Here is a 12,078-nt window from a genome sequence, read left to right as displayed (position 1 = left end):
GTCCTTGCATGTGGAAGAATGTTACTGAAAGATTAATTAATATTTAGAAATTTAATTGTTTTTGTATTCAACTTAAGCAATTTTCTGGAACGGGTCTTCTTGAGTGTTTGGTTGGACTAACAAAAAAAATATTTCTCCAATTCCTGCCGGTTGTCGCAACCGAGTGAAGTAAAATATTAGTTTGCTTGTCCTTCGAATGGAAGATATTAAAGACGTCATTGGTGGACCACCATTAGCTGAATCCTCATTGATCAACGTGTTAATCAAGCAACAACGTGCTCGTATCTAAAATCGCACATAGCGCTAGAAATTAATTACTCGTGTTACGCTCGTATCTAAAATTGCAAGTAGTTGTTACTTGAAAAGGTGAAAGATGGAATGGTTGCTTTGTAAGATAGGTAGACAAGGAATGACAGTGCCACTTCATGAAATTAGTCAGATTCTGCTGTTTCCTTTTGATGTCTAGTTTTAAGCACATGCGGATTCACATGCCAGACCAAATATAGCCGACAAACTTTGGAACCAGATTCTTTCGTCTACTCAACAAGTTCTAGTCTGCATTATACGGCTGGTGTTTTTCACTCACAAACAAAAACGGAATAGTCCAAACCACTCAACCAAGTGGCTCCATTGTCTATCCATCCAACAAAGCAAAATTGAGTCACTATTATACGTCTTGGACCTCAATTTTTCCAAATGTTCGCGTTTTTGGCAGCATCATTACTCGACTACACGTCGATTTGGATATGGTTATACAAAGCCATTTTTCTTCTCATCATTTTCTTTTGGCACCAAGCCAGCGGTGAGCAAAAGTATTTGATTTGGGTTACAAAAATAAAATATAACTCCCAATAGAAGGGCGAGAGAAATTAACCGATCAAAGTCCTTTATAAGAGAACTCGCAAGTCATGAGCATAGAGGATAATAGATATTATGAGTGACTTTCGACATTTTTTCTTGTTCCTGTTGACTGATGCGTGTGGTGGGTCACTACGCACTGCTTATTAGCAGTTAGGATCCATAAATATGGATGACGGTTGGATATTTTATTCCTGGGGTCAATCAAGTAGTTGTATAGATTCAAAGTATTCATGATTTCACTGCTTCGTTATCCAAAGCTGTCTTTCAACACAATTCATTGCACCATTATAAAGATCTATTGATTTTCCATGGGTCTACCACAAAATTTTGTGTAAGAAAATTGTATTGTATAAGATATTAACCGAGCAGTTGGTGACTAAGATCGATCGGTCCATCCATTCAGGTCAAAGATTGGGCCGCAATTGGGTCAGCGCTTAAGCTATTTTTGGGTCAACAGTCCAGCAAATGATAAAATAATCAAAGAATATCTAATTAAAGATATTGATCAAGCAGGTTATAAACAACCAACCAGATTTTCAGGTAATCTGTTTATATTTTATTCTGTTTATATTTTATTGGACTTATATCAGCTCAGGATCCATGAGATAAATTATAAATACAAAGTCAGGGCCGAAAGTCAGGTATGTTCCACTTACGCATTATTCACTCTACGCTACTCTCAAATACTCAATAGTGATAATCATTCACTAAATACTCAACCAAGAGCCGAGGCTCTTCAAATCACACGCCTAACTTGAGCGTCTGAGTATCTTTTGCAGGTACATCTCCCTCGTCAAGAAGGAGACCGATCAGTTCGTGCTTATACCGATCGGTCAATAGTAGGATTTTGGAAATAATATAAAAACTTGTCATTGAGGTTTGTACGATCGGTTTTACTAAGCAATATGTCGTACAATATTAACTAAGGTCGGAATACGAATTTAGTAATTAACTATGAGATTATCATGATAAACAAGATTAAAATGTATTTGAATCGTTATTAAGTTATTATTAAGGTAAATGACACACAAAAAGGCCTACAAATATTGTTTGTAGGTAAAATATTTAATACTTTTACATTTATTGTATTTATTAAACTTGATTTAACTGAGCACTAACTTGAGCGTTAGAGTGTCATTAATGGATAATCGAATAAACAGAGAGAACCAAGCGACAAGGGAGGCCGAGGCGAGAAGAAGATTAGATCAAACAGGCATAAAAAGGGTAGCTTGAATACCCTTAACTTTATGTGCAAGAACATTTTGACACCCACCGTAGGATTTGAGGAAAGAAAATCCATATGGTAACCATTAGGAATATGACAAGCAACATAGTATTGGAGAAGGCATACGAAGAGCAACACCTGAATCCAATGGAGATGATTAGGAATATGGAAGAAATGAAGAAGAAACACAAACAGGAACGCAAATAGTTGCAGGCTCTACGAGAAGAAAACACTTTGATAAGACAACAAATGAATAACAAAGGTCCAACCCCGTCAACTCCAACCCAACAAAGGTTGCCTAAACAGATTTATGTGAAAACTAAACGGACAATCCAAGGAGAAAGCGATAAGGCTAGTAGAGATAATAACTCGTTCGTCACTACCACAGTACACACAGTCAAAGTACACCCTTTCACACTAGGAATCATGGATGTTCCACCACCTGAGAGTTGAAGATGCCTACGTTCAACAAGTACGATGGAACGACATATCCAGATGAGAATATTAGCATGTTTGTGAAACATGTGGCATTCTATACGACCAATAATGTTGTTTGGTGTAAGGTGTTCCCAACTTTGCTAAAAGGGGTAATGTTGGGATGGATCACCTACATGCCTATAAACTCTATTGATTATTTTGTCATGCTTAGAAAAAGTTTGGAGTCTAGTTCGCTACATGCCGCCAACACATGATGCCATGAATTGTGTTGGTCAATATTAACAAGATAAAGGAGAATCCCTTCGGACCTTTGTGGTCCAGTTTAGGAAGGTGGCTCTCCAGATTAAAAATCTAAGTCCTGAAGTGGCCATGCATCACATGGTCACCGTGTCAAGATCTGAGTTGTTCGTTGATAACTTATGAATGCAATCGGTTTCGAATATGGATGAATTAAGACAGAGGGCGACAATGTTCAAGCAACTGGAATAATAAAGATATTTCAGGAAGCACGTTAGAACAAAAGAGAATTTGGATAAGAAGAATTCTAATAAAAAGCACCGCTAGAAAATCCTACTAGTCTGGTTAATTGTCCAGGGACCAAGCCTAGGGTCCTTGGTTTACCATCTATGCTCCCCTCAAAGCCTCACGATCACACATTTTAAATAAAGTCCTTAGATTCAAACTTGTACCCCTTTTTAGAAAACATAGAAACCCATCAAACATTAATGGAAGTGAACACTACTAGAACTATCATAATCCAGGATACAACATAGAAGAATGAATAACTCTAAAAGATAAAATTGAAAAATTAATACAAATTAAGACTTAAAGAAATACATTGATATAAGCAGGGAACACATGGACAATAGATTGTGAAAGCGACCTAGACCAAAATGAAGCAAAAGTCGTAGCCATTCGAGAAGCAGGGAAAGGCCTTTGAAAGGCACAACTCACGCAATATCTAGTGGGTTCATGGGCAGTGACCATACTTTCTCTACCCAAAAGTGTCACATCCAAGCTTTGTGATTGATAAATATGGTGGAAAGACCTAAAAGGATTATGACAGTCATAACCTTCACAAACAACAATTTTAAGGCACCAAACCCCAACCAGGGAGACCCCATGGTCATATTGATTGAGTTAACCGATTTTTGTGTGGTGAAGGCTCGGTAACATCCTATAAGAAAAAATTTTCTCGAAGCTAGGCATTTTTGAAGGCTTGATAGTACCATACACCAAACAAATTGTTGGCTTTTTCTGGATAAAGAGTTTACACAAAAGGCTACATAGACCTTTGTACAAGGTTTGTAGGTGAAGATTGATAGAGTAAAATGATTAAAGTATGATACCTACTAGCCGAGGTAAGTACGTCCTACAACATAATGTTTTTATCCCTGAATACTTTCTAAATGATCTTTTCCATGTCATACTTAGTAATAAAGTTTTCACAAATAGAAAAGACTTGGTGACAATGCATATTGATCAGAAAATGGGTAGGAAATGTTATGCGGTAGGACTAAAAGTTACTCATACCAACCTCTCCCCCTCGGGAGTAAGAGGAAGGAAGTAATGGCTATGGTAGACTTGGATCCCTGATCAAACACAAGCGACCGCATTGAGCCACGAGAAAGAACGACGGAATGGAGATTGAAGGGTCCTGACCAATGAACCAGATCAGTGGATAGTTAACACCAGAACAACACGATCTTTTAACAAAAGTCCTAGACGAAAATAAAGATTTGTTTGCATTGACATCATCTGACATGCTTGGCATATATCCGAGCGTTATGTCACATAAATTGTCAATATGCAAAGATGCCCGATCGGTGACACAAAAAATGGAGGAGATTAGAAGAAGAAACAAGGATAATTGTCAACACAAAAGTCATGAAATTGCTCTAGGTAGGTTTTATTAAAGAAATCAAGTACACCACCTGGTTGGCAAATAATGTATTGGTGAAAAAACCAAGCGGGTATTGGCGTAAGTGTGTTTAAAATTGAATATTATCAAAGCACAGTTCTAGCTTTAAAAGCTTACTTTATTTAATGTAGTAAATGGCATATAACCAATACAGTAACTAATATAAAAGAAAGAGATACCACATAAACATGGCTAACATTTATTAAATGAACATAATTGAACGTGGCTAATTTTATGGAACAGAAAAACTAAGCATCCTATTTCTAGGGGATAATATTTATTAACAAATAACTAAAAGGATTGAGTCAAAACATGGCTAACATTCCTCCCTTAAACTGAACTGTTATTTTTGTTAAATACAGTCAGTTTATCTCCTCAATATGGCATATACCAAGTCCTTCTCTTAATTGCATAAATGCTTCCAACTTCAAGGCTTTGGTCATGATGTCAGCTAGTTGATCCTTAGTTCCGCAGTATACAAATTCAACTTCTCCTTGGTTTGTCAACTCTCGAAGAAAATGAAATCGAACATGAATATGCTTACTTCGACCATGCATGATTGGATTCTTTGAGAGTTTAATTGTTGAGCTGTTATCACAATAAATGATACATTTCTTTTGCTTAACCCCCAAATTCTCAAGTACACGCTTCATCCAAATACTCTGAGTAGCACAAGCTGCTGCAGAGATATATTCAGCTTCGGTGGTGGACAATGATACCACAGGTTGCTTCTTAGAACTCCAAGCAACCAATCCATTTGACATCTTAAAAACATACCTTGAGGTACTCCTTCGGTCATCACAATCTCCAGCATATTCACTATCACATAATGCTACCAACTTCTCTCTTCCTTCTCTTTTGTAAAACAAACCTAGTTCAGTAGTTCCTCTCAAATAGCGTAGGACCCTTTTTATTGCTTTTTGATGCATGGCAGTTGGTGCTTTCATGAAACGAGCTACTAAACTTACACTATACATTAAGTATGGTCTAGTGACAGTTAAATACATAAGACTTCCCACCATTTTCTTATATGTAGTAGCATCAACCTTCAATCCTCCAGCATCCTTTATGAGCTTACACCCTGGAACAATTGGATTTTTTACAGGTAAACAGTTTTGGAAACCAAATCTTTCAAGTATTTGGTTAGCATATTTTCTCTGACAAATAAAAATGCCATTTGAAGTATGCGTGACTTCCACACCAAGAAAATATCTCATCCTGCCCAAATCGATCATCTCAAATTCCTTTTTCATTGAGTTTCTGAATTCTTGAAACATTTTTTCACTATTTCCTGTAAAGATCATCTACATACAGGTTCACAATAAGAACATCTATTGCTCCTTCTTTCTTTGTAAATAACGTGTGATCACTCGTGCTTCTTTCAAAACCTTCCTTGAGGAAGTATGATTCTATCTTGTTGAACCATGCTCTAGGTGCCTTTCTCAACCCATAGAGATTTTTCTTCAGTTTATACACCTTGTCTTCTTCACCGATTACCTCATCCCTTTGGTTGTTCCACATACACATCTTCTGCTAACTCTCCGTGTAGGAATGCACTTTTGACATCTAGTTGATAAACTGTTCAACCTCGACTGGCTGCAATGGATAAAGTCAATCGAATGGTATCCCATCTGGCCACAGGTGCAAATACTTCATTGTAATCAATTCTAGCTTCTTGAGCATACCCTTTTGCTACAAGACGAGCCTTATATTTGTCTACTTCTCATTTTTCGTTTATCTTGGTCTTAAATACCCACTTCACACCAATTTTCTTTGCTCTTGTCGGTAATGTTGTTAGTTCCCACGTTCCATTTTTGTTAATCGTTGCAATCTCATTCTCCATTGCATCCCTCCATATCTGACTTTTGGATGCTTCCTCAAAGGTGGTGGGATCAATTGAATCATATGATGTGAACATGGCAAGTTGCTGCATCTCTTGAGTGAGTTGTTCCACTTCTCGTGCCATTCCTTCTTTGTCTTCTTCTTCTGACAGTCCAGCTCCAGATTCATAGTCCCTCATCCATACTGGTGGTTGTCTTCTCCTTTCTGGGAGTTTGGTTCTTTCATCTTCTGTACTTTCTTCTGCATGCTTATTATCTTCTTGATTTGTCACTGCTGAATCTTTATTTCCCTTATTTTCTTCCTCTTCTTCACTTTATTTCAAGAGAATTAGCTCCTTCTGACTTCTTCCAGTCCCACTTTTCCGTTTCATCAAAAACTACATCTCGGCTAATAATAATTCTCTTTGTTTCTAAATCATACATTTGGAAAGGTTTGGAATCTTCACTGACTCCCATATATACGCACACTTGATGCTTTTTTCATCCAGCTTCTTCCTTGTAGCATCAGGAACGTGAACATATCCTATGCATCCAAACACCTTGAGACGTGTGACTAAAGGTTTTCTCTCTTTCCAAGCTTCTTCAGGTGTCATATTTGGAAGGACTGAGGTTGGGCATCTATTCAGAATATGAGTGGCCAGGTTTGCTGCTTCAGGCCAATATTTCTATGGAACATCTCGTGCTGTGAGCATGCATCTCACCATATTCATCAAGGTTTGGTTTCTTCTTTTTGCCACTCCATTCTTTGTGGTGAGTAAGGCGCAGTGAGTTGCTTTTGATTCCATTATTACTACAATAGTCATTGAGTTCTGATGAGTTGAACTCTCCTCCTCTATCAGTGCGCAAACAGGTTATGTTGTATTTTGTTGCTTTTTCAATCAATGATTTAAACCTTTTGAATGTATCAAAGCTTCATGCTTGGCATGTAAGAAATAAGACCACATTTTTCGACTATAATCATCTATAAAGGTAAGGATATACCTTTTATGACTGTGAGATTCAGGAGTAATTGGACCACATATATCTAAATGAATGAGTTGTAAAGGTTTAGAAGCTCTCCAAGTGCTTTTCTGTGGAAAGGAAAGTCGTTGTTGTTTTCCAGTCATGCATATGGAGCACAACTTGGATTGATTCTTCAATATTGGCAGGCCTTGAACCATCTTCCTGTATGCAAGACTCCGTAGTCCTTTCATGTTCAGGTGACCAAACCTCTGATGCCACAAGCTTGTAATATTTTCAGAAGTTACATTTAAACATGTTGCCTTTGATATATTAGTATCAACAATAGGGATAGATGCCATAAGCACAAACATACGATTTGCATATATCATGGTTCGTATAATTAGACCTTCAATATTATGATAAATGCTACAACATCCATTCTTAATTAGTATAGACAAATTTCGTTCTTGAAGCTGACCAATGCTAAGCAAATTTGTTTTGAGATCAGGAATGTAAAATACCTCTGTGATGGTCACAGTTCGTCCTTCTAACTTCATTCGAACATTGCCTTTTCCCATGACATTCAATTAGAAGTCATTTCCTAGTTTAACACTATGTTTGAATGATTGATCAAGTTCAATGAACCATTTCTTGTCTCCACTCATGTGATTGCTACATCCAGAGTCCAGAAACCACATTTCATCTTGTTTGACTCCTTGCATTTCCACATATGACATAAGTAACATCTCCTTTCCTTTATCCAACTCTGTGTGTTCTGCATAGTTGGCATATGTGGGACATTCATATTGAAAATGTCCCAGTTTGTGACATCGATAACACTCATCTGTAGATTTATCAAAAGCTCTACCTCTGCCTCTTCCTCTACCTTTGTATCCGCCACACCCTCTACCTCTATTACTGAGATGTTCAGTAAGTTGTGGAGCAGAGTATTCTCCTGTGAATTTCAACGCTTGTTCATTTATTTCCTGCCTTTTTATCTTATGTTCATGTATAAGTAATGAACTTTGCAACTCATCTACCGTCATTTCATTGAAATCCTTAGATTCTTCGATTGAGCATACAATATAATTGTATTTGTCAGATAATGTATGCAAAATCTTTTCAACAATATGTCCATCCTCCATGGTCTCTCCTGCTCCTCTCATGTCATTTGCAATGATTATGACTCTAGAAATGTAATCATTCACGCATACAACGTTTTGCATTTCTAGAATTTCAAACTCCCTTCGAAGTCGTTGAAGTTGCGCGCGTTGAACTCGAGCATTCCCTTGATACTTTTGCTTCATTGAATCCCAAAGTGCTTTGGAAGTAGCTTTATTGGTGATGGTTTTCAAAATATTCTTGTCAATGGATTGAAACAGATAGTTCTTTGCTCGTAGATCGTTCAGTTTCTGCTCTTCTAGAGTTCTACATTCTGCTCCTGTGAGTGACTCTAGTATTTTGGGTTCTTCATAGCCTTGCTCAACCATGCTTCAGTATTCCTTGGATCTCAGCAAATTTTCCATTAACATGGACCAATGATCATAGTCTCCATCAAACTTTGGAATGTTGAGGTAGCTATTGCCGTCAGCCATATGTTTCTGCTCACCTCTTTTCTCTCATGTTTTGCTAATATATGTATCAGGCCCGTGAGTGAGCTCAGATACCAGTGTTTAAAATTGAATATTATCAAAGCACAATTCTGACTTTAAAAGCTTACTTTATTCAATGTAGTAAATGGCTTTATATAGCCAATACAGTAACTAATATAAAAGAAAGAGATACCACGTAAACAGAGCATAACTGAACGTGGTTGAACATAATTGAACGTGGCTAATTTTATGGAACAAAAAAACTAAGCATCCTATTTCTAGGAGATAATATTTATTAACAAATAACTAAAAGGACTGAGTCAAAACGTGGCTGACAATGTGCACAATTTTACTAGCCTTAACAAAGTTTGTTTGAAGGACGCTTGTCCTTTGCCTAACATCGACAATCTAGCATATGAAGCCTTTGGCTATGCCATGATAAGTTCTGTCCATCTCTTGAAAGCATCAATATCCATATTTGCATATAAATATGGAGTGTAAATAAAACATTCAATACTTTTACATCTACTATATCTATTGATATTTGCTTTAATTAAACATTAACTTGAATGTTATAGTGTCATTAACAAAGAAAATTGATCAACAAAGCAGACCAAGACAAAAAAAATATTAGATTAAACAGATGAGAAATGTAACTTGAGCAAAATGTGTTAATTTATATAACAATATTCGAAATATTATATATTCTTTTTTGATAATAGAAATTCTTTTGCACATGATATTATAATTAAATTAAACTTTTCTTTTTACAACGAATTAGATTAAACTCTGAAAAACTAAACTTAAAATTCAATACATAGCTTTATCTTATGGTAAAAGATAGAACGATGCATCAAATGCAACAAAGCATTTTGGGCTTCATGCATGATGTTTGTATTCCCGCCATATTTTATTCCTTTCCATTCTTTTCTTCATTAATTACAATCAAACAACACAAGATTAACGCTGTAAGAAGATAGGTTGAAGATTAAACAGACCAGAGGTTCAATAGGAAAAGTTTAAAAAGGAAAAAAAGGATGAGACTACGAATACATGAAACATCCATTGTTGCATTAAACATTGCGTATAATGTTTTGGTGTTAGACATATAATTTAATCCAATAAACGTGTAAAACAGTAAATTCATATTACGGAATTCACGACTCAAGAGTTTATAAAGTTTAAAACAAATTTAAGAATAAGATTTTTTTATTTATTAATAAAATCATTTATGATAACATGTATGATAATTTTATTTAAAACTTATTTTTAAAGTTTTTTGTGATAGAAAATTATTTATTAAATTGTTATAATTAATTTTATTTAAAATTTATTTTTTAATAAATAGTAAAATTAATCCGTTTAATCTTTCTTGAGACGTTGGTAATCTTAAATAAGTTTTCATTAGCTTTGAACACCTCATTTCAACTGAAATTATTAATTCTAGAATTGTTAATATTATTCTATAAGATATATATATTTGAAAAAATAAATTAAGAATATAAATTAGTTTATATTCATAAAAAAAATTTCTATCCTAAAATTTCCTTTAAAACATTTAATTGTAAAAAAAAAAATCAAATTCATCAAGTTCCAACAAATTATCTTGTTTCAAATATTTTTCAAGGTTAAATGTTTTTTTTTCAAATGTAATGTCTAGTGACTTGAATTGTTTAACACTAAATAACAAACCAAAAATATCTTGGTATATTTTAAGTTCAAATCTATTTATGTTAATTGTTTTATCTAATGTGTATAAGAAGTAATCAAATTATAAATTATTCTCAAAGAGATTTTATAATTTCATTCTCAACATTTTCATCAAATAACTTTTTCTACGATTAATACATTTTTTTACAAAAATTTCCGTTTCAAAAACAATTTTCTTGAGAGAGAGAGACAATTAAAGCTTCAACTCTTTTGGAGTTTCGAATAGTCTAATTCGTATTTTGTATGTGTATATATTTTTATATGAAATAAAAAATTATAATATATAAAACACAAAAGATAAGTGTATAAAAAAGAATGAGTTAGAACAATAAAATCTAGTCTAATTGTCAGGAAAATAAATTCATAGTAGGCTGGTAATATCTTAAAGTTTTAAGTCTCTTTCTCTTCTTTAGTAAATTCTTAAATTTAATTTTCAAGTTTTTCATAAAGGTGCACAATTTACTTTGAGATTAGTCATTAATAAAACAATTAAAAAAATTAAGAGCAATTACGAAGTTGATTAGGATTTGGAATAGAAGCTTAATAATAAATATAAAACTTATTTATACAATGAAAAAACTAATACAATATCATATTTAAGATCACTAAATTAACACTTTTTTAATAGAGAATGCAACTATAATTTAATAAAGAAACATGCAACTAGAGTCGGCTTAAAGCCTAAGCAGATAAATTAAGTGAATAATAATAAAATAAGTTTTAATTTTTGACTTTTAGCCTTTTATTATTGTCAAATAAAATAATTTCAATTAGCTCCTCCTACCACTTAAAATGAAAAATAATGAGACACATGCACAACTCATTATAAATGAAAATAAACTCATAAATATTAACCAATGTGTCAAATTAAACTAAATATTAATAATAAAAAAGAGTCAAGGAGTAGACTCAATATATGAGAAATTACGCAGAAAAAAAAAGAGAAGATAAAAGTCATATAACTGATTAATGAGAGAATAGAAATGATTAATATTTTTTTTTTCCTAAACAAAATTATGATTTTTTAAAAAAGTTGTTAATTTATTAAATATGATTTTTAGTAATTATAAATATTAAGCTTCGCTCGTAATATTTTAACTAAATGTCTAAAAATATTTTTTTGGGTTTTTTAAAGAGGCCTAAACTAAAAATGGGTTTTTTTTTAAAGAGGCCTAAAGTAGCTTTCCTTGGTTTAAGGCCCTGCTTGCTACACTCCATATATTTTTCCCTGCACTCCATATTAAAAAAATGTTTACTTTGTTCTTTGTGATTGTAGAATCTGAAGTTGACAATGACTTTTCAATTATTTTTTTTTGAGAAAAAATACTTTGGAATTTTAATTAAATTTTTTTTTCATTTTTGATTTGTATAATTCAAAAAAGTGTTTTCACAATTAATTTTTTTTTGTATATATAGGAACAAAAACCTTTGGCGAATCGCCGATAAGGCAACCCAGTTTGTATGGGCTGGGCCGAATTTTGTATGGACCAGTGAGCCCATCACGATCTCGTCCTCCGTTCCAAGCTGAAAAAAAAAGGAACAAGAGAA

General features: G+C 34.0%; 1 protein-coding gene across 1 annotated transcript; it reads right to left on the bottom strand.

Moving 5' to 3' along the window:
- Positions 1-7,815: 7,815 nt before the first annotated feature.
- Positions 7,816-8,718, bottom strand: LOC148194283 (uncharacterized). Its single transcript, XM_088097169.1, has one exon. It carries the CDS (start codon positions 8,716-8,718, stop codon positions 7,816-7,818), a length of 903 nt encoding a protein of 300 aa, XP_087953295.1.
- Positions 8,719-12,078: the final 3,360 nt, after the last annotated feature.

The sequence above is a fragment of the Vigna umbellata genome, chromosome 8 (genome assembly GCF_029865625.1).
Source record: "Vigna umbellata cultivar VRB3 chromosome 8, Vumbellata_1.0, whole genome shotgun sequence".
Classification (NCBI taxonomy): domain Eukaryota; kingdom Viridiplantae; phylum Streptophyta; class Magnoliopsida; order Fabales; family Fabaceae; genus Vigna; species Vigna umbellata.
This window is presented reverse-complemented; position numbering and strand designations above follow the sequence as displayed.

Excerpts from the sequence above, each read along its gene's own strand:
- LOC148194283 (XM_088097169.1), bottom strand. The coding sequence starts at position 8,718 with ATGGTTGAGCAAGGCTATGAAGAACCCAAAATACTAGAGTCACTCACA.